At 38.1% G+C, this 23,679-nt stretch overlaps 2 protein-coding genes across 11 annotated transcripts in view; one reads left to right on the top strand and one right to left on the bottom strand.

The window, feature by feature from the left end:
- OR2D2 (olfactory receptor family 2 subfamily D member 2) overlaps positions 1-14,429 on the bottom strand; it is a 53,084-nt gene extending 38,655 nt beyond the window's left edge. The window contains 1 exon segment of the mRNA XM_082341644.1: positions 14,357-14,429. The gene's annotated coding sequence lies outside the window, so the exon portion shown is untranslated.
- The window catches only part of ZNF215 (zinc finger protein 215), a 259,348-nt gene extending 236,940 nt beyond the window's left edge, over positions 1-22,408 (top strand). For 7 of the 10 annotated variants that reach the window (XM_082341563.1, XM_082341564.1, XM_082341559.1 and 4 more), the window contains 4 exons: positions 1,728-1,816; positions 3,199-3,331; positions 3,642-3,737; positions 13,515-22,408. In XM_082341563.1, the coding sequence (XP_082197689.1) occupies positions 1,728-1,816; positions 3,199-3,331; positions 3,642-3,737; positions 13,515-14,386 (1,190 nt within the window). In that variant the 3' untranslated portion in view covers positions 14,387-22,408. The remainder of the gene's footprint in view (positions 1-1,727; positions 1,817-3,198; positions 3,332-3,641; positions 3,738-13,514) is intronic. The other 3 variants (XM_082341560.1, XM_082341568.1, XM_082341567.1) reach the window with 1 other exon arrangement.
- The last annotated feature ends 1,271 nt before the right edge of the window (positions 22,409-23,679 follow it).

Raw genomic sequence — 23,679 nt, 5'->3', positions numbered from 1 at the left:
AAGATTATGATTTGGTGTGGAAAGCAAGGTTAGCTAAGTAAAGTTTTTACTGACCTAGTACAATTACTTATTTAATGCCTGTCATTCACAACAGACTATAGGCTCCCTGAGGGCAGGCATTTGTGTGCCTCACACATGGGAGGTACTCAGTAAATACGGTCTGAATAAATGAATTTGCAATAGCTTAGTGTATTACAACATCAAGAAGGCCCTAGCTAAATGGCATGAACCACTATGAAAAAATTTTTGTATGAGCGTAGAAAAATCTTTATGAGGAAATGGGAATGGAGAAGTATGAATATATCAAAACAACTACCAAGACCATAGTATTGGAGGATGAGAAGAGGTGGCTTTGATGGTGGCCAAGATCCATTTTAGATTAGAAGGGAGAAAGAATATTTTATAAAGAGCTAGGGAATGTATAGGAATTTTTCTTTGAATGGCATGAGAGTTTCAGACAACACAACTGTAAAGGTTCAGGAAGGAAGTCAGCAGGAAAGAAGAGTTACGGGAAGGAAACAATACTCAGAGCAATAAAAAAGGGATGGCTGATTGAAGGCTTTTGCATCTTTTCAAGATATCTTGCATATTTCCAAGAATGACAAGAATAAGAAACAATGTGATATTCTACTATGTATAAAATAGATAACTAATGAGAACCTACTGTATAGCACAGGGAACTCTACTCAGTGCTCTGTGGTGACCTAAATGGGAAGGAAATCCAAAAAAGAGGGGATATATGTATATGTATAGCTGATTCACTTTGCTGTACAGCAGAAACTAACACATCATTGTAAAGTAACTGTACTCCAATAAAAATTAATTTAAAAATTAAAAAAATCATATTAGAAGAAAATGTGGTATTGACTGTTCTAGGGGTTATGGGACTGAGGAAACTGAGGTTTCACAAAGTGTTATAGGCCTGAGTAAAGTTAACAGACTGTAATCTTGTGGCAGTATTCAAATGGCATGTTGCTGAGAAATTTGGATTTTTTTTTCAAATCCTGCCTTTATTTATAAAATGTAAATATTTCCTGCATTGTTTCTATTTTTTCTTATTTCACCCTGAATCAATGAAAACTTCTTCACAGACCAGTATTGGCCCATAGTCTGGCATTTGAGGATTAGTGGTGTAATTAATGAATCTTGGAGAAACATTAGGGAGTAGCCCTTGGGTATACGTCTCACCAAAGGGCTGGAGAAGAGAATCGGTTGCTGCTCAGATCTTTATGTCCTGGAAGACTCAGTAGTCCAAGGTGACCAGACTGCCTAAGTCTGTGTGTAGTATACACAGAGCGACTTAGAGGAAAAGAATCCTTGAGTAGATTAATCCCCAATGTCTTTGAGAAAGTGATTGGTTGGGTAAAATATTCTTAGCTCCCAGTAAATTACAGCCTGTGGTGGCTAAGCCTTAGTTAGGATTTAGTTTTGACAAGATCAAAGTTTTTTTTTTGGATCTGCTATAACCACAGGTGAGGCATCAAAATATTATTTTGGCCTTCTCTCTGATCAAGTAGTTCTTGACCCCTCGTAGAATATGCAAATCACTTTTAGAGCTTTTTAAAAATATAAGATCTGGGCCCCACTCCTGGAGATTCTGGTTGCTGGTAGAGGCTGACATCATTAAATTTCAAACTTCTGAAGTAGCATGTTAAAAGTACTATAATTATTAAAAGTTTCTCCAAGGAAAAACTTGTCTCCCTAATGTTTTCCTTCATCTTCCTCAGGTATAACCTGCAAGGATTCTGCCCTACTCCAGAAAGGGAGCATCAAGAAAGAAAAAATGGAAGCTGACTCACTAACAGGCAAATCCCAGGTAAATTAGGATTCCGCTCTATTGTAACGCTCTGCTTTTTTTTTTTAGGTCTGTGAACTTTTGCCAAACATAGTTCCATCTAAGAACATGACTATTTTAGTTGATGATACGCTGGACGTTGGATCTATTTTAGTTGATGATACACTTTTTGGAAAATATTTAATTTTTGTATATTCTCTGTGCATCTATGCCCTTGAGATTGTAGATGATAATTGAAGGTATAGACATAGGGCCTACCCAGGGAATGTTTAGAATTAAAAGTGAAGGAAGCCAAGGGCAGAATCCTGAGCAATATAATTTAATAGGCAGGAGCAGAAGAAACCTCAAAGGATACTGAAATGAAAGGACCAAAGTGGTAGAGGAAAACCAGGAAAATATGATGTCACTGTGAAAGCAAAGAATGACCATATTTCAAGGAGAAATCCTTTAAAAGTTCAGAAAAGTGCAGCCTGAGTAGTGTCTATTCTCTTAACATCATGGAGATACAAGCATGCCTGGGAGTGGAAGCCAGGTTGCAGAGGGTTGAGGAAAGAGGAAAAGTGAGGAAGTAGGCAAAACACATGTAGACAACTTACTCACAAAGACTGGCTCTGAGGTAGAGGAAGGATTTGTGTGTTTCAGTGTGATTGAAGGTAACTATAAGGACAAGGTTGAGAATGCTGGACGGAAAAGTGCAACAGCTGGCGGGATGAAGGCCCTTATGACCAGTATTTATGCAGTGCCTAACATTTCTAAGGGCTGGGAATATGACAGTAAATGAAACAAAATGCCTGCCTCTGTGGAGATTACATAATACTAGAAGTAGACAAACACAAGCAAATAAGATAATTGCAGATGGTAATAATTGTTAGGGAGAAAATAGAGAAACAGACTGATTAGGAAGATGGCTACTTTGTTGGGTAATCAGAAAAGGCCTATCTGACAAAGTGACATTGGGCTCTGAGACCTGAAGGATGAAGCATTAGCCAACAGTGTTTCTCAGTTAGAGATGCTCCCTGTTCTGCTAGGAGAGCCTACATTTTCATTATAAATTTCCCTCCAATCTGCCTTAAGCTCTTCCTATTCTGAACTCTTTCTGTGTAAATTATTTGTACTCTATAGTAATTTTTTGTTGCACAATTATTCCAACCGGTTTTTCTCCTCAGTTAAAATGTAAGCTAATCTAGAGTTAGGACAGCCCTTCATTTTCCTTTCCCAGCCCTCAAAGAGTACCAAGTTGATAGGCCCCTAAGGTAACTTGATTTTTATCACTTAGAACTCCAAACATTGTCCTATCAATTTTTTTTTGGATATTCTCGCCACCTACCCTGTTCTTTCCAAATTCATTTCTCCTCTAGTAATATTTTTGAGACCTTTGATTAAAAAGGAACTTAATGTTTTAGGAACCAGTGACATTCAAAGATGTGGTTGTGGAATTCAGCGAGGAAGAGTGGGGGCAACTGGACCCTGCTGTAAAGAACCTGTACAGGGATGTGATGCTGGAGAACTATAGGAACCTGAATTCATTGCATAAAGGTGGCGTCTGCGTATTTACCTCATCTGCCCTTTAGTAGTCTCTTCATCTACTGTTAAAAACTACTGTTGAAGTGGTTGAGGGCATTTGGGTTTCAGTTTAGGTTTCGTAATAACTTCTGGGCACAATAGCAGATTTTCTTGCTGTATGTGACTGAAAGTCCTTTCTGATGTAGAGCTAGAAATACACAGGTCCACTGGCCTTACCTTTTATCAGCTCTTAGACTACTACTTTGGGATGGGATTCTCTTCCCTATAAAAATGTCTGAAATGTGTTTGTTTGTTTGTTTGTTTTCCTTTTCCCCATGTACAGAGCATCTACTTTCCAAACCAGCTGAGACCTCCAGGTTGGAGAGTAAGGAAAAAAGTTGGATAATGGAGCAAGAAATTCTAAGAACAACTGTTTTTGGTAAGCAACAGGTAGATCTGAGGCATTTGTAAGAAGCTTCTGTTCATTAAATACACAGATAATGTACAACCCAGGGTTTGAGTTGTTGGTTGGGAGGTGACAGCAAACCAGCTAAACTTTGAAGAAGAAAAGTCATTGCTTTTTGTTCACAGATTCCTTTTCTTATATGGACAGGCAAAAAAGTGGTGTGGGTTAGGAACACAAATTCTTTTTTTTTTTTTTAATTGAAGTATAGTTGGTTTACAATGTTGTGTTAAGTTTCTGGTGTACAGCAAAGTGATTCAGTTATGCATATATATATATATATAAGTGTGTGTATGTATATATATATATTCTTTTTCATATTCTTTTCCATTATGGCTTATTATAGGATATTGAATATGGCTGCCTGTGCTATACAGTAGGCTCTTGTTATTTATCCATTCTATATATAATAGTTTGCATTTGCTAATCCCAAACTCCCAATCCATCCCTCTGCTCCTCCCTCCCCCTTGGCAACAACAAGTTTGTTCTCTATGTCTGTGAGTCTGTTTCTGTTTCGTAGATAAGTTCATTTGTGTCATGTTTTAGATTCCACATGTAAGTGATACTATATGATATTTGTCTTTTTTTTTTTTGATTTACTTAGTGTGATAATCTCTAGGTCCACCCATGTTGCTGCAACTGGCATTATTTCATTATTTTTAGAGCTGAGTAATATTCCATTGTATATATGTACCACATCTTTATCCGTTCACCCGTCAATGGACATTTAGGTTGTTTCCATGTCTTGGCTGTCGTAAATAGTGCTGCCATGAACATTGGGGTGCATGTATCTTTTTGAATTATAGTTTTGTATGGCTATATACCCAGGAGTCGGATTGCTGGATCATATGGCAACTCTATTTTTAGTTTTTTAAGGAACCTCCATACTGTTCTCCATAGTGGCTGCACCAGTTTACATTCCCACCAACGGTGTAGGAGGAGGAACACAGACTCTTAACACAGGCAGAATTGCCTGGGGCAGCCTCCCTGCCAAGTTTCCTCTTCTGTAACGTAACAGTGTTTACCTCCATGTTACTGTGAGGATTAAATGAGTTGATATGTGTAGCACACTTAGAACAGCCTCTGGCATGTGGTGTTATATAAGCAAATGTTAGCCAACCTAACATTAAATCATATTCTCTCTTTTAAAGAAAAGGAACTGCTTTATACTAGGGTGACTCCAGTAATCTTCCATTTTTCCTTCTTTTACTGTAAGACCTCCTTAACTTGTGCCTTCCTACCTTCATTGTAATCTCTATATTCTTATTAACATTTTGTTTGTGAGAGATTAGAAATTGTTGTGTGCTTAATATAAATTTTAGTAAATAAAGTATGAAGAGGAATATAACTCACCCTGTTACCTCACTACCCAGAGCTATGCAGTATTAACATCGTGGTTTGTTTTCTTAAGCCATTTTCTTTGTGATGATGTGTGCCTATGGCTTGTAAATATTTTTCTCCAAAACTGGGATCATTGAGAATGTGTCATTATGTGTTCTGCTCTTCTCACCTCATGTGATATCATGAACAAATACCCATTTAATTAGTCTATGAAAATGTGGTTTCTTATTCGCATATGACAGCCCCTCACATGCATGTATAATAATTAACCATTCCCCACCCCAACTGTTGGACATTTAGTTTGTTGCCAGGTTTTCAGGCATATCTGATTCCTTTCACAGGATTCCTTCTTAGAAGAGAAATTTCATCCCAAAGGGTATAACTATATTAACTGTCTTGTTACATTAGGTTATATTGTCTACAAAAGAACTATGTTGTCTACTACCAACTCATACTCACTAATAATGAGAGTGTTACTATCACTTTAGTTATTATATCTCTGTTATCACCCGAGCAAACACTGGGTATTATTTACCTGAAATCTTAATTTGTTAGGCAATTGACTCCATTTCTTCTTTCATAAGGTAAATCCTCTCCCTGATTATCCTTTCGACCCCATTTCTCCATGCTTTTTTTAACTTATATTTTCACCATTTCTGCCTCATTCTCCCATTAGCTTTTTAACATTTTCAGGTCATTATTAATTTTTTAACTTTCTCTCTCAACCCTACACCCTCTTCTAATACTCTGTTTCTTACCTCTTTATAGCCAGACTTCTCCGGGTGTTTTATACTTGCTTTTCTCTTTTCCTCACCTTTTATTCCTCAACCCGTTCCTGTTGAGCTCTTACCCGAAATACTAATCTTAAACAGTTCTTGTTCAAGTCACTCATGACTTTATTGGAGCGAGCTCCAGGGGACACTTTTTAATTCCTTATCTCATTTGACTTCTCAATAGCAAGTGACGCTGTTAACTGCTGCTCGTTCTGAAAACACTCCTAGGTTCCTGTAATACTCCTGAGTTTCTTCTTCTCTTTCTGGCTAGTCTGTCTCTGTCTACTGCAGACCTGTCCTTCTCTACCTATCTAATACATTTCAGTTTGTCAACATTTGATCTCATCCTGTCTTCTCTTTTGACTCTGTATTTTCTTCCATCTACAACTGCAGCTTCAATTATCACACATTTATAGCAGCTTACAAGTTCATATCCCCAGCTCAGGCTTCAGCTCCGAAATAAAATTTATATACACATGACATTTCTCTTGGATGTCTCAAAGATGCCTTAAATTTCATAAAACCCAAGTGATCTTTTTCCTTCCCAGTATTCTTCCATTGTTCCCTAGCTGGATGAGGTGCCATCCATCCAGTTATACAAGTATAGTTTAAGTATTATCCTTGACAGCCTCTTCTCCTTCACCTATCTAATACTTGTTTTTTATACTAAATATCTCTTAAATGAATCTACTTCTCTATCTGCAATGCCACTACTGTAGTCCATGTCCTGTCATCTCTCACCTGAACTATCACCATAGCCTCTTGTCTTAATACAAGATCTTGGCTTCCCTCTTAGCTTTGTCTCCCCTCCACAACTCCAGTGTTTGAACCACACTGCAGTCATGGAGATCATGGTTTATCATGTACTTGCTGAAACCTCTGTACTGAATTCAGTTTTGCTTACTTCACAACACACTTGTCCCTACCTACTTCTCCAACCTCATCTCACAGTACATCCTTTTTGCACTCAAACCACACTGATCTACTCTCAGTCAGCCAGCATCAAATATGTATTAGCATCTACTGTGCCCTGTGTACTCTGATAGGTGTTGGGGTTCAGTAGAGAAAAAACACTTCCATAGGGAACATATTTCTGTTGTCCCTTGAGTGTGGCTTGCCCTCTCCCATCACAGGACCTCTGTGCATGTTGTTTCTTTACTTAATGCTCTTCCTCCTATCTTTGCCTAGTTGACTCCTATTCCTTCAGATCTCAAATAGGTCCATATCTCCTCAGGGAAGCCTTTCTTGACTGGGTTAGTTTTTTCTATTATATACTCCCATAGCACCATATTCTTTTCCTCTTACCATTTATCACAAATACACTCTACATGTGTCTCTGTGAGTCTTTGTCTCACCCTAGGCTTTGTGTTCCTTGAGGGAAGGCAACATGTCTCTTTCTGCCTACATTTATATCTCCGCCTTTTGCACATATCTAGGAACCAAAGAAACAGATAGATAGATGGACAGATAGATACTGGATTATGAGAAAAGTAAAAATTATTTGTTTTGGTCATCTGTGATTCAGTAAATGGTTCTTTTATGTCTGTTATCAAGATTCTAGAGGTTTTTAATTAGTATGTTACAAGCTTATGTTAAATTCTTACTATTGACCATATTTGTGGCAAATGAGATGTGTCTGAAGACATTTTTTTTTTTTTTTGAAGACATTTTTAAAAATTATTTTATTCATGGAGCCTGCCAAACATATTTTTTATGTTATCATGTATCTCCCCCATTGTTTTATATCTGTTAATTTTATACATAAGAATTTTTCCATCCCAAAACTAAGGTACATTTTTTCATTTTATTCTAGCTCCATCTACTTCATTATTTAAATATAATATACCTTAATCAATCTGGAATTTACTTCAGTAAATGTCATTTATTTTCCCAGTTAATGGATTTTGGTGGATTAATGATGGCCACAAAATCTTTGTCACTCCCTCCATTGAAGTGTAGATGTTGTTTTCCCTCCCCTTGACTCTGAGCTGGCACTAGATTCTTTGATCAATAAAATGTAGCAGAAGTGACACTGTGCCAGTTCCAGGTCTAGCCTGTAATAGGACTTGCAGCTTCTGCTTCTTTCTCCTGGAATTCAGCAGCCACTAGTTCTAGTACCCTGATATCACTATGCTTATGAGAAGCCCAACTTGGCCACATGGAACATGTATACACACACACAAATACACACATGCATCATGTATTTTTTTTAAGATTGCCACATTTTTTAAAATTGAAGTATAGTTGATTTACAATGTCATGTTAGTTTCAGGTATACAGCAAAGTGATTCCATATATATATGGAAAAAAAAATATATATATATATATTTTTTCAGATTCTTTTCCCTTAATGGTTATTACAAAATACTGAGTACAGTTCCCTGTGCTATACAGTAGGTCCTTGTTGGTTATCTATTTTATATATAGTAGTGTGTATATATTAATCTCAAACTCCTAATTTATCCCTCCCCCCTTCCCCTTTGGTAACCATAAGTTTGTTTTCTATGTCAGTAGGTCTATTTCTATTTTGTATTTAAGTTCATTTGTATCATTTTTTTTTTTTTAGATTCCACATATGGGTGACATCATGATATTTGTCCTTTTCTTTCTGACTCATTTCATTTAGTATGATAATCTCTAGGTCCATCCATGTTGCTGCAGATGGCATTATTTCATTCTTTTTTATGGCTGAGTAATATTCCATTGTATATATGTACCACATCTTTTTTATCCATTCCTCTGTTGATGGACACTTAGGTTGCTTCCACATCTTGGCTATTGTAAATAGTGCTGCAGTGAACATTGAGGTGCATGTATCTTTTTGAATTATGGTTTTGTGTGGATATATGCCCAGGAGTGGGATTGCAGGATCATATGGTAGTTCTATTTTTAGTTTTTTAAGGAAACCTCCATACTGTTCTCCATAGTGGCTGTACCAATTTACATTCCCACCAACAATGTAGGATGGTTCCTTTTTCTCCACACCCTCTCCAGCATTTATTATTTATAGACTTTTTGATGATGGCCATTCTGACCAGTGTTAAGGTGATACCTCATTGTAGTTTTGATTTGCATTTCTCTAACAATTAGGGATGCTGAGCATCTTTTCATGTGCCTTTTGGGCATCTGTATGTCTTCTTTGGAGAAATGTCTGTTTAGATCTTCTGCCCATTTTCTGATTGGGTTGTTTGTTTTTTTGATATTGAGATATATGAGCTGTCTGTATATTTTGAAAATTAATCCCTTATCAGTTGCATCATTTGCAAATATTTTTTCCCATTCTGTAGGTTGTCTTTTTGTTTTGTTTATGGTTTCCTTTGCTGTGTAAAAGCTTTTAAGTTTAATTAGGTCCCATTTATTTATTTTTGTTTTTATTTCCATTACTCTAGGAGATGGATCCAAAAAGATATTGCTGCATTTTATGTCAGAGTGTTCTGCCTATGTTTTTATAGGAGTTTTATAGTATCTGGTTTTACATTTAGGTTTTTAATCCATTTTGAGTTTATTTTTGTATATGGGGTTAGAGAATATTCTAATTTCATTCTTTTACATGTAGCCTGTCCATTTTTCCTGGCACCACTTATTGAAGAGACTGTCTTTTCTCCATTGTATATTCTTGCCTCCTTTATGGTAGATTAATTGACCGTAGGTGTGTGGGTTTATTTCTGGGCTTTCTATCCTGTTTCACTGATCTGTATTTGTTTTTGTGCCAGTACCATACTGTTGTGATCACTGTAGCTTTGTAGTATAGTCTGAAGTCAGGGAGCCTGGTTCCTCCAGCTCCATTTTTCTTTCTCAAGATTGCTTCGGCTATTCTCAAGATTGTCTTTTATATTTCCATAGGAATTAAAAAATGTTTTGTTCTACTGTGAAAAATGCCATTTTCACAGTATGTATATAGTAGTGTGTATATATTAATCTCAAACTCCTAATTTATCCCTTCCCTCTTCTCCTTTGGTAACCATAAGTTTGTTTGTGTAATGCCAATTACACAAAATGTAATTTGATAGAGAGTGCATTGAATCTGTAGATTGCCTTAGGTAGTATAGTCATTTTGGCAATATTGATTCTTCCAATCCAAGAACATGGTATATCTTCCATCTGTTTGTGTCATCTTTGATTTCTTTCATCAGCATCTTATAGTTTTCAGAGTACAGGTTTTTTGCCTCCTTAGGTAGGTTTACTCTTAGGTATTTTATTCTTTTTGATGTGATGGTAAATGGGATTGTTTCCTTAATTTCTCTTTCTGATCTTTTGTTGTTAGTGTATAGAAATGCAACAGATTTCTGTGTATTAATTTTGTATCCTGCAACTCTACTGATTTCATTGATGAGCTCTAGTAGTTTTCTGGTAGTGTCTTTAGGATTTTCTACACACATGTATATTTTTAAGGCTCACCAAATGTTTCAGATCTAGAATAAGAATCAGTGATCCAAGTTTACTAGAGACAGTATAAGGTAAATTTGGATAGAGCATATAAAGCCAGATTTTGGAGAGTTTAACTAACTAGGTGATTTGAGAAGTCGGGGGAAATTGTTAGGCCAAAGAAAGGCAGAGGTGGTTTGGCATGGGCTGGTCTCCAGGAGAGAAGTAGGCAGAGACCCAGAATTAGGATTATAGGCTAAGGTTTAAAGTTTATTTTTGTTTTAGGTTAGAGACAGGAACAGTCTTATAGATAAAGCACAGTTTATGAGTTTGGAATTAGTGGTCAGGAATAAGCCAGTGATTTGAAATCTATTAGAGAAAAAAGAGAACAAATCATGGGTTAATATTATGTGTAAACAATGGTATTAACACTAAAATCAACAGATTCTTAGGCCTATTACCATAATTATTTAATATTTACCTGAAGGTTTTAACTAATGAAAGAAAAATAAATGAAACAAATGAGAAAATTAATAGAAAAGAGAAAAAGCTATTTGTGTATGATAACTTTCAACTTAGAAAATCCAAGAGACTCAGTATCAGAATGATTATATCTGTTTAGAATTTCGTTAAGGTGGCCAGATATAAAATAAAAATATTAGCAGCTTTTCTACATATTAGAACCAAGCGACTTGAAAATAACAAAATACATGAGAGTGATTTTAAAAATAGAAGTAAGGAAGTTGCATGAAAAATGAGTTGTACAAATATGAGGAGAACATAGATTTACTTAAGGAAATACAACTAGGAATTCTGCTATTTAATAAATACTACTAGAACAAAATTACGGTTTTGGTCATCTATTATTTCTAACAAATTACCCTAAAACTTAGTGACTTAAAACAATTATTTTATTAATTCTCACAATTTAGTGAGTTGACTTAGGAATTCTTACATTCCATATGATGTTCGCTGAGGATGCAGTGTTCTGGGAGCTTGACTGGGATGGAATGGCCAAGATGACTTGGCCATTCCAACTATGATCACATAGTTGGAAGTTGGTGCTAGCTGTCACTGGGAACTTAGCTAGTCCTGTGGACCACAACACCTATACATGGCCTCTACTGAGGCAAAGACTTCTCACAGCATGGCAGCAAGGTTCTGAGAGGGAACATCCTGAGAGGAATTGAAAGCTGTGGGTCTTTTAAAGGCTAGGCCCAGGGACTTCCCTGGTGGCGCAGTGGTTAAGAATCCACCTGCCAATGCAAGGGACACAGGTTCGATCCCTGATCCGGGAAGATCCCACATGCCGTGGAGCAACTAAGCCCTGTACTTTAGAGCCCGCGAGCCACAACTACTGAAGCCCATGTGCCTAGAGCCCATGCTCCGCAACAAGAGAAGCCTCCGCAACGAGAAGCCCGTGCACCACAATGAAGAGTAGCCCCCGCTCACTGCAACTAGAGAAAGCACAATGACAAAGACCTAACGCAGCCAAAAATAAATAAATTAATTAAAAAAAATTTTTTTTAAAAAAATAAAGGCTAGGCCCAGAAATAGCCTAGTATCACTTCTATCACATTGTGTTGGCCAAGCAGTTGCAGTATCAGCCCAGATTCCAGGGGAAGAAAAATAGACTCCACTTCTCTATGAGGAGAGTATCAGAGAAAGTGCCATAATTCTGATCTGCTATAGTCTGTCCTCTGGCCACAAATTAACTTTATTTTTCTCCCTTGTTAATTACATTTACTCTCTCCTAAGATGTCATTTCATTATGGCATCAATCTTGAAGTCCAGGAACTCATCCTCTAAATTAAGTCCAGGTTTGGAAGAGGTTCCTCTCTCTCTGAAAACCTGTGAGTTAAATGGACAAGTTATCTGCCCCCACACATCCAATATACACTGGTGAGGTAGAGACAGGAAAGCTACAATCGATATTTCCATTATATTCCTAGGCTTCATCCTAGGAGATTCTGATTTAATTGTCTAGTTTCCAGTGTGGGTATTTTACAGACAAATAATGATTTCTCGTAGAGATTAGACTAAAGAAGGCTGAATTGATATATACTTGACAGAGTTGGATGTATCAGTGAGAGCTTTGAGGTAGAAGTCATTTCATAAAGTAAAGTAATAGTACCTAAGGACAGATTAGATATGAGAGGTAAAGAGCAATGGTTATTCAAGTTCTCTTCATGAACTCTAGTGTAAATGTTAGAAGGCCAGTGACTCACTGAACGAAAATGAGGACATTGAGGGAAGTTCTTTCCACATGGAAGATGATAGTCTCTCATTTGTTGAGTTTTGGAAGAGAGTAGGGATAGTCAAGTAGAGGTGTTCTAGTGACTGTGTGAAACTGGAAAGCTGAAGGTCTTGCTTGGCTACCAATAAAGTATAGAAGATAAAATCGTTAGATATATCTGATGTTATGTGGAAAAGGAGAAAGCAGGAAGTCAGTTAAATTTAATTTTTTTAAAAAATGCTAGAATATACAGTATACTGGCTATATTTATATAGAAACTAAGTGAAAAAGGAATTTGAGAAGGAAAGTGGAACTTTATCAAATGAAATAGAGAAACTGAAGGCAGGTGAAAACAGAGGAACCCAACCTGAATCAGAATAGGTAAAGTTTTGAGTTCTAGGAAACACATAGAAGTGTCTGAGCACTGTTAGAATCAGGAGTGATTATTTTGAGCCCAGGATAAGACTGGTTTCCCTGCTATCATATATTACAGTTCTTTCTGCCTCTGTTAAATGCAGGGAATAATTGCTCTGTATGGAAAATAGGGGCACTGTGATTGCAAGTTTGCTTTTAGCTGTTAAGCTATGGGGCCTATAAATTTAGACATGTTCCTGAAGACATTATTAAATTGGTATTTTTGAAGGGCTATTATGTGGAACAGCTTGGGGTAAAAGAGACAGGATGCTAGAGAAAGGAAGATTAGGTATAACTTTCACAAACTAGTTACGAACCAGTGGTGGCTTGAACTGTGATATGCCATGCCATCCCAGTTCATATGCTGATATTTTACCTAAGTTCTGTGTATTCTCCTTAGTATTCTTGAATAGCTCTCATATTTTGTGATCTCCTGATCCTTTTTAAAATATTTTTATCCCATTTATTTCTTCTGTAATCCTTGTTTTCTAACCTTGCCTCACATTTCCATTCTGTATTTAAAGACCCATAAAATATGCCTATACCTGTATATGGCTCAGCGTCCCTTTCCTAATTAAGCAGTTTCCCTTCTTCTAGTTCATGGAATTTTTTATTTACTTTTAGACAGAGAGATAATTTCAGAAAATCAGGATTTAGTTCCAAAGCAGAGAATTTCTGGAGAAGAATCATCCCATGCAGTGATTATGACAAGACTGACTGAAAGTGGACATCCTCCTTTAGATGCCTGGAAAAGTGATGATTGGTTATATAGGAACCAGGAACACTGGGACATAAATTTGCCACAAGAAGCTTTCGTTCATAATGCAATCTACACTGAGGAGGGAGACTTTGAATATAGTGAAAATAAGAAAAGTTTTGATGTTAAGTCAGTTAACTCAACTTTTGACACACAACAGGGAGTTCCTATGAGAAAGGGTTCCCCAAAGTGTGATCAGCTTAAAACTAACTTCGAATTTAATTTAGACTCAGTAGGTAAGCAACATTCAGAATATAATGGATATGGGAATGCCTTGAACTTGAGTACAGATACTCAGCACCCAAAAAGTCATGCCACAGTGAATTCCTATGAATGTTATCAATGTGGGAAGGCCTTCAGCCGCAGTTCATCTCTTGTTCGACATCAGATCATTCACACAGGAGAGAAACCCTATAAATGCAATGAATGTGGAAGATTCTTCAACCGACGTACAAACCTTACTAAGCATCAAAAAATTCACACTGAAGCAAAGGCCTCCGAAGGCAATCAATATGTAAAACCCCTCAGTCAGCCTGAAGACAGTAATAAAAATCCAAGACTCTGTTCTGCAAATAATCCCTATGAATGTGTTAACTGTGGAAAATCCTTCACCCGGAGCTCCTCACTTATTCGACATCAAGTGATTCATACAGGAGAGAAACCATTCAAATGTAAGGAATGTGAGAAAACCTTCAACAGGAGTTCAAACCTGATTAAACACCAAAAACTTCATACTTGAGAGACGTCCTATGACAGGAAGAATGTGGCATTATCTTCAGTCAGAACTCATTCAAAGTCCATGAATTTATTCTGGAAGGAATCCTGTGAATATAGTAAACGAAAGAAAATGTTTGTCGGAGATTATTCTTTAATTGATATGACTGAATTAATATGGAGATAAATCTGTTATTGGATAGAAATCTGAGGGAGCTTTTCCAGGCTTCAAATGAACTCATAAGGGCTCAGAGTTAAACATATCAACATGATAGTGTTTGTCTGTCATTATTCCGATATCCATTACCATCATCTTTCCCTAGTTCATAAATGGAACCTATAGAATACTTATATTCACCTGATCTATTGATGAAGTAGATATTAGGGAGGTGCCAAGCAATACCCTTGGACTTGACTCAAACTTTCAGTCCTTATAAGAAGGTCACAAGAAACCAGGAACTCACAAGAATATATCCATAGAAGGACACTTCTAAGGACTGACTCTGAATTAATGGCGAAGACCACAGTGACAGCCAATTACTTCACACCTAGTAATATTCTTAGGTGTCCTGGTGCGGAGTGGGGACTGGAATTGGAAGAGGGTTTTCAACTGCAGTGGTGGGTGGATGTGTTGTTAATCTACATGTATTCTCAATATCTGCATTTGTTGAAGTACTGTTTGGGATCTAGGCTTGAGAGACATCCATAGCCTTGGGCTGTCATTTATCCCAAACATTAAATGGTGAACAGAGTGTCCTAATACTCTGTGTACCAGAACTGCCTCTGTTTTCTGTAAGCTACATCAGGATCCCAAAGGGTTCTTGAGACAAGATGTTTATCTTAATTTGCCCCCAAAGATTCATACTGGAGACATTCCCAATGAATGTTGATGGTGACTTTTGTCAGAGTTCATACGTTATCCAAAAGCAGAAAACATATTCTGGAGTGAACCCCTATGATGAGTTAATAAATGTGAAAAATTATTCTGTGTTCATTTGTTCATTCTTTACATCACAAGCTGTTAAATTAAGACAAAACCCTATACAAGTATTGATAATTGATAGGGAAATTCATATCAACATAAGGCAACTTGTGAAGAATCCTAAGAGAAGAACACTCTGAACATAGGAAATTCTTGAGGTATATAGTTCAGTCATTCATCAAAGCAGTGACATGTTTAATATAATGGATTATGACATTCTTCTTTTAGGCATTCTAAGTCTAACTAATAGTTCACCTTTTTTATAAGCTATAATTTTCTTTTGGCTGGTTGAAAGATTAAAGTACTATTTTCATTTGTTATCTTTTTTCTCAACAGCTAGCTATTTGGGCCTAAGTAAAATACTTATTTTTACTCCTAAATCTCTACGCTTTCCAAAAATTAAAAGATCTATATACTATTTACTAAGCTAAACATACTTAGATTCGAAGAAAACCCCTTTAGAGTACACTTAACATTTAATTTTTGCAGAAGAGTTACAGCCAGTTAACATCTTCCAGCCTTTTTCCATAAACCTATTTACTTAATAAACATTTGAATTTCACCATGTGCATTCAAAGGCAGGTATCTAAGCTGAAACATGAAGAAAGTGAAAATTAGCTAGATTGTGTGTGGTGGAGTGTGGGAATGTTAGAAGAGATGAAAAAGAAACAAGGAGTACAGAGCTACAGAGTGATGAGGGCATGGCATCAGGAAACACGTTCACTGACTGGAATGTGGCACTGGAAAAGAGTGGAGCAGGAATACACAGAGGTGAAGTTAGAGGGAAACTCAAAGGCCAGATCGTGAAAGGCCTTGTAAGCCACCTTAGAAGTTTGGACTTCATGCTAAAGGTAGTGGCAAAAAGTAAAATTCCTGTCACCACAGTTATTCAGTGCTCTGAAAGTGCCAATTGGAATAATAAGAAAAGGAAAATAAATGGAAATTGGAAAGGAGAAAATCATTTGCTGATGATATGGTAGACCATTAGGACAACCTAAAAAAATCAATTGAAAAACTTTAATAAGTGAATTCAGATATACTACATACACCCCACTTCCCTCAAAAAATACCTTGAATAAATGGAAACATGTTTCTGGATGAGAAGATAATTGTAGAGATGTTCAATCTCCCCACATTAAACCATTCTAATCAAATATTTCATTAGGAAGATTATTTCACCAAGTTATTATAAAGTTTATTTTGTAGAAGTAACAAGTTAAAATAGCTATATACCTTTTTATTAAAGGGGGGGTGATAAGAGGAGCCTTACTACTAGTAACATAGTACGGTACTAACCTAGGAATTGACATCTCTGGGACAGAATTGATAGTAACTAGACCTAGATATTTGTAAGAACTTAGCATGTCATAAATTATCACTTCACATTGGTATGGAAAAAAGAATAGTTAATATTACATTTATATCATATGTGGGTATATTAATTAGGTGAATATATAATATAGGCTGATATTTATTAAAGTCAAAAATTAAAAGTTGAACATCAATGGAAACTGGTCTAAAAAATTAACTGTCAATTCATGATAGAAGTATAACCAATAAACATGGGGGAAAATACTATCTTCACCAATAATAAAAACATAACACTTGGGGCTAATAACATATGAAAGGAATATTAAAGCAGGACTGTCAAAATGGCAACTCATAACCACTAACAGGAGTGTAAATAATTACTACCTTTTTGGAGAGCTGATTCGACGTGTATGAAGAGCCTTTAAAAAGTCAGTACACAGAAGGGAACAGATCAGGAGTTAAGGATTCAGGAACCTCAAGAATGCATGTGTTTCCCCAGAGGGCAGCACAGGATGCACAGTCTACAATAGGAAAGTGCAAGAAAGTTGCAGAAAGGACCAGGCATCCAGCCTACAAAGCAAGGGAGTAATTGCAGAGCTCAACCTGAGATAGCAAAAAAGAACAAGTATGACTCGAGAACCACCAGACTCAGCAACAGCAGCAGCAACAACAATCACTGAGGAACTAGGTCAGAGATGAGCTAGGGGTGGGGCTTCCCTGGTGGCACAGTGGTTAAGAATCCACCTGCCAATACAGGGGACACGGGTTCAATCTCTGGTCCGGGAAGATCCCACATGCCGCGGAGCAACTAAGCCTGTGCACCACAACTACTGAGCCCATGCGCCACAACTACTGAAGCCCACGCGCTCTAGGGCCCATGTGCTGCAACTACTGAGCCTGCACTCTAGAGCCTGCGAGTCACCACTACTGAGCCCGTGTGCTGCATCTACTGAGCCCACGTGCCACAACTACTGAAGCCCACGCACCTAGAGCCCGTGCTCCGCAACAAGAGAAGCCACCAAAATGAGAAGCCCGTGCACCGCGACGAAGAGTAGCCCCTGCTAACCGCAGCTAGAGAAAGCCCACATGCAACGAAGACCCAATGCAGCCAAAAATAAATTAAAATTAAATTAAATTTAAAAAAAAGAGATGAGCTAGGGACAAGGCAAGCACATCACCCAGGCTCTCTTACATATACTTAAATATATCATTAAGCACTTAATTATTTGTCCGTCTGTTTCATATTTAGGAAGCTGTGGTCAAGTTGTTATTGGCACAGATTCCTCTGGATCAAAACACTGTTAATTCCTACCCTCCTGTAACTTATTGCAGTAATTATGACCCTTTGTCTCTAACACATGCCCACCATCTGGCATCTGCCACTTTTGAGTTATATGATTACCGTTAAGATCAAGAAACCCATTTCCATTGCAGCAATTTTCACCGTCATCTCTAGCCTACACAGAACAGACACAGCAAAGCTCTTCAAGAATGTCTTTGCTCCTTTTTCAAAACATCCCTTAACTCTGGAGAAGAGAGTAATAATAAATCCTTTCCAATATTCCGTCACCCTGCACCTCTGAACACTATTCTCTATGGTATTCGAGAAGTTATGTTATTAGAAGTAGGTCAAGTTTGATTCCAGGTTTTAATTACCCAGTTTAACAGAATAGGTTGCTCTTTCAGATGTTTAAAGCAACATGTTAAACTCCAGGTTCCAGAAGTTTGCACCCATGATGATGAATTCAACCCAAATGTAACTTACATTTGGTCCATCATAGACTCCCACGTTTTCTCTCCCGGCTCTGGCTAATGTAATTACTGAGGTATTGTAATTCGTACAGTACTAATAGGTATCTCCTCTAGGAGCAGGGAATGCTTGCATTTTTTTCTATCAGGGTTAAGTTGGGATCTAAGTCTCATTATGGGCCTGGAGCCACTGACATTGGTGGGGAAGAGCACTGAAGAGATGTGGTATCAGTTTGTGAGGCAAATGCTCCAGATGTAATCAAGAGTAAACTTGAATGGAGTGGAGGTCTGATACCCTCAGATAAGCAGATGAGGGATATTGTTGTTATTGACAAGAGAGGTTCAGAGGAATGGGGTGGCCGTGTTCTTAGCCTCACTGGTGTCTACCCAAATGCCTATCCATTGCTCTTCATCAGTTCTCTTACCATATCTCTGACCAGGTTATGAATTTAATTAGTGCTGCAATTTTGCAACCATTTCAGTCGGAGTGTGATTTGGTCCTTAGCCATATTTGCCTTGCAGCCGTTGATAACAAGTGCTAAAAACTATACTAAAAAAACCAAAAAAACGACAACAAAAAAACGGACAGACAGAACCCTAGGACAAATGGTAAAAGCAAAGCTATACAGACAGAATCACACAAAGAAGCATACACATACACACTCACAAAAAGAGAAAAAGGAAAAAATATATAAAAAAGGAAGAGAGCAACCAAATCAATAAATATCTACCAATGATAATAAACTCTAAATACTAAACTAAGATAAACATAAAACCAGAAACCAATTAGATGCAGAAAGCAAACCCCAAGTCTACAGTTGCTCCCAAAGTCCACCGCCTCAATTTTGGGATGATTCATTGTCTATTCAGTTATTCCACAGATGCAGGCTACATCACGTTGATTGTGAAGATTTAATCTGCTGCTCCTGAGGCTGCTGGGAGAGATTTCCCTTTCTCTTCTTTGTTCACACAGCTCCCGGGGTTCAGCTCTGGATTTGGCCCTGCTTCTGCATGTAGGTCACCTGAGGGCGTCAGTTCTTCGCTCAGACAGGACATGGTTAAAGGAGCAGCTGATTCGGGGGTTCTGGCTCACTCAGGCCGGGGGAGGGAGGGGTACGGATGCGGGGCGAGCCTGCGGCGGCAGAGGCCGGCATGACGTTGCACCAGCCTGAGGCGTGCCGTGTGTTCTCCCGGGGAAGTTATCCCTGGATCACGGGACCCTGGCAGTGGCGGGCTGCACAGGCTCCCGGGAGGGGAGGTGTGGATAGTGACCTGTGCTGGCACACAGGCTTCTTGGTGGTGGCAGCAGCAGCCTTAGTGTCTCATGCCCATCTCTGGGGTCCACGCTGATAGCCACGGCTCGCTCCCGTCTCTGGAGCTCGTTTAGGCGGTGCTCTGAATCCCCTCTCCTTGCGCACCCCGAAACAATGGTCTCTTGCCTCTTCAGTAGCTCCAGACTTTTTCCCGGACTCCCTCCCGGCTAGCTGTGGCGCACTAGCCCCCTTCAGGATGTGTTCACGCAGCCAACCCCAGTCCTCTCCCTGGGATCCGACCTCCAAAGCCGGAGCCTCAGCTCCCAGCCCCCGCCCGCCCCGGCGGGTGAGCAGCCAAGCCTCTCGGGCTGGTGAGTGCTGGTCGGCACCGATCCCCTGTGCGGGAATCTCCGCTTTGCCCTCCGCACCCCTGTTGCTGCGCTCTCCTCCGTGGCTCCGAAGCTTCCTCCCCCGCCCACCCCCCATCTCTGCCAGTGATGGGGCTTCCTAGTGTGTGGAAACTTTTCCTCCTTCACAGCTCCCTCCCAGAGGGGCAGGTCCCGTCCCTATTCTTTTGTCTCTGTTTTTTTCTTTTTTCTTTTGCCCTATCCAGGTACGTGGGGAGTTTCTTGCCTTTTGAGAAGTCTGAGGTCTTCTGCCAGCGTTCAGTAGGTGTTCTCTAGGAGTTGTTCCACATGTAGATGTATTTCTGATGTAGTTGTGGGGAGGAAGGTGATCTCCATGTCTTACTCCTCCGCCATCTTGAAGGTCTCCCAGCCGTTGAAAATGAGTAACTACTTCAAAACTGCCATAGGGACCTTTTGGTGATCCTCTTCTGTTTCTTAATTTTATGCTCACAGCTCTTGGTTACTCTTGTTCTCTATGTTTATTCTCGAAGGTGACAGAGAAGCTAGATGGCTCCAAATTTTTTAAATCATTATTTTCATCATAGCAACTGAATGTCATAGCCACTTGATCCCTCAACACCTTGCCCTCTACCTGCACTTTTCTTCAATTCTGCCACTAGTGATAATTTGAGAAATCTCTATACCCTAAAATTAATTTTTTCCCCCAGCAAGGAGGTTATCTCTGTGCTGCTCCCAGTAACCCAATCCTGAACCCCATTTAGAGGATCTATTTTATAGGACCACTTTGGTCCCAATAAGTATTTCAGTCTGGGTCCCAGCAGGAAACAGGTTCTAATTTTAAAATAACTTGATAATAGTTTAAAAATCTGGGACTATTTAAAGAGGTGTGGGCAGAGTTTAGGGAAACCACAAGAAATAGGGAAGTATTCCAGTGGTAGTAACAAGGGGGTGTTTTATTCCTAGGCCAGAAGAGGCAAGAGGAAGAGGAAGGAGCCATCTCCAGAAACTGGAAGGAGAAAGTCATGTAAAGAAGGCACTTTGGTAAGAGCTGTGACTTCAGGTCTAGAAGAGCAGCCAGTCAAAACTAACCCGCCAGTCTGTCAGGGCTTCCCATTGGCCAAACCTAGTCAAAGCCAGAGGGCTTGGGAGCCTATTGATATAGTCCATTTAGGCCAGCCTCCCAATGTTGGAGAAGGTTAGGAGTGGATTTAGAAAGACAAATGGAAGATGTCTGATACAGGATCCAAAATGACCTGATGAGGGACTTTTAGTGGACCTTAGTCTTCCTGAATATATCTATGATTCACATCCTTGGGAGTCCAGCTCTCCTTGGACTAGCTTCTATACCCAATTAGGTTATCTATAGCATAAGTAGAAGTGTTTTTGTTTGTTAGTTTTTGAAATACAATTGACATATAACATTAGTTTCAGGTATACAACATAATGATTCAATATTTGTATATATTGTGATCACAAGAAATCTAGTTAACATCCATCACCACACGTTACAAATTTTTTTTCTCGTGATGAGAACGTTTAAAATTTACTCTCAGCAACTTTGAAATATACAATACAGTATTATTAACTATAGTCTCCATACTGTACATTGCATCCCCAAGACTTACTTATGTTATAACTGGAAGTTTGTGCCTGTTAACCACATTCACCCATTTCATCCCCCCCCTCACTCTTGACAACCACCAATCTGTTCTCTGTATCTATGAGTTTGTTTTCTTTTTTGGGGGGGAGGTTTAAGATTCCACATATAAGTGAGATCATACAGTATTTGTCTTTCTCTGTCTAACTTATTTCACTTAGCATAATACCCTCAAGATCCATCTGTGTTATTGCAGATGGCAAGATTTCCTTCTTTTTTATGGCTGAATAATATTCCATTGTGTATAAATATACATACTGCATCTTCTTTATCCATTTATGCATCAGTGGACACTTAGGTTGCTTCCATGTCTTGACTATTGTAATTAATGCTGCTGTGAACATGGGAGTGCAGATATCTTTCTGATTTAGTGTTTTCATTTTTTTAGGATAAATACCCAGAAATGGAATTGCTGGATCATACAGTAGTTCTATTTATAATTTTTTTAAGAACCTCCATACTCTTTTCCATAATGGCTGCACCAATTTACATTCCCACCAACAGTGCACAAGGGCTCCCTTTTCTCCACATCCTTGCTAATATGTATTATTTCTTATCTTTTTGATAGCCATTCTAATAGATGTGAGGTGATATCTTACTGTGGTTTTGATTTGCATCTCCCTGATGATTAGTGATGTAAAGCTCCTTTTCATGTACCTTTTGTCTTTGTAAAAACGTCTATTCCAATCCTCTGCCTATTTTTTAATTAGATTGTGTGTTTTTGCTATTGAGTTGTGTGTATATATTTTGGATATTAACCCCTTACCAGATATACTGTTTGCAAATATTTTCTCCCATTTGGGAGGTTGCCTTTTCATTTTGTTGATGGTTTCTTTTGCTGGGCAGAAACTTTTCAGTTTGATGTAGTCTCACTTATTTTTGCTTTTGCTGCCTTTGCTTCCGGTGTCAAATCTAAAAAATCATCTCTAAATCTGAAGTCACATAAAACTGTGAGTTGCTTAAAGTGTACATCCTGGTGATTTGATATGTATACATTGTGAAAGGATTCCCCCCATCTAGTTAATTAATACATCACCTCCAGGCCAGCCAAACTTCTTGAAGGTGTTGTCCATACTGGCTCTGTACTGGTGATCCCACTAACACACACCAGTACTTTTTTCAAGTTTGTGTATTTCTTTGAATAAAAAAAAAGTATTTCTATTGTTTGCACCAAATTATGACTGGATTATGAACAGTGGCCCTGACTGGGATCTATTCACTATTACCTTAATAGATGTGATCTTTGAACTTAGTAATTTACCAATACTAGTTCTGCTCTGTCAATTTTCTCCAAGGACTCCTTGGTATTCAAGTTGATTTCTCTTGCCCTCATTACTTCATTTTGATGTTGTAATGACTGAAATAGATTATTTCTTAAAAGAAGGATCTACTATTGTTTGTCAGAGACATTAACTAGGTACCACTCTAGCAAGTGAGGAAAATCATAAGAGATATCACTTACTAAATATATGTGACAATGAGTTTAGTGGCTAAAAAAGCAGTTTCTGAGAAATAAAAATACGTAGGATTAGTATTTTCTTTTTTTAATGAAAATGCTTCTTATAAAAAATTTCATCTCCTAATATAGTCTTAAGAGATATGGAAAATCAAACTTCTAGGTTTTAATCCTGGATTTGCTACTAATTTGTCCTATAACCAGTTATTTAACTTGGGACTCTGATTTCTCACCTGAGAAGGGAGATAACTGGTCCACATTTTGATTGTTATACAGCTCAAATGAAATAATATATTACTTATTACTGAAGTACAAGAATTGCAAATGAAATGCAAATATATAATTTTCATTATTATTAGCACTCAGTGATTTAGCAGTGTTTAGCTCATGGTAATTGCTCAAAAGTCACAGCCATTATAACTATAATAATTGACCAAAGAAGCAATAGCCTGGCTCAGAAATTAACAATCAACCCTCCAAAACATCAAATGCAATAAATTCTAGTTCCAGGGATGAAGGATTCCTCAACTGTATGTGTTCAG

Source organism: Balaenoptera borealis (genome assembly GCF_965194805.1).
Source record: "Balaenoptera borealis genome assembly, chromosome: 11".
In the NCBI taxonomy this organism is placed as follows: domain Eukaryota; kingdom Metazoa; phylum Chordata; class Mammalia; order Artiodactyla; family Balaenopteridae; genus Balaenoptera; species Balaenoptera borealis.
The sequence above is the reverse complement of the archived record's forward strand: the minus strand, read 5'-3'. Positions and strand labels throughout refer to the sequence as shown.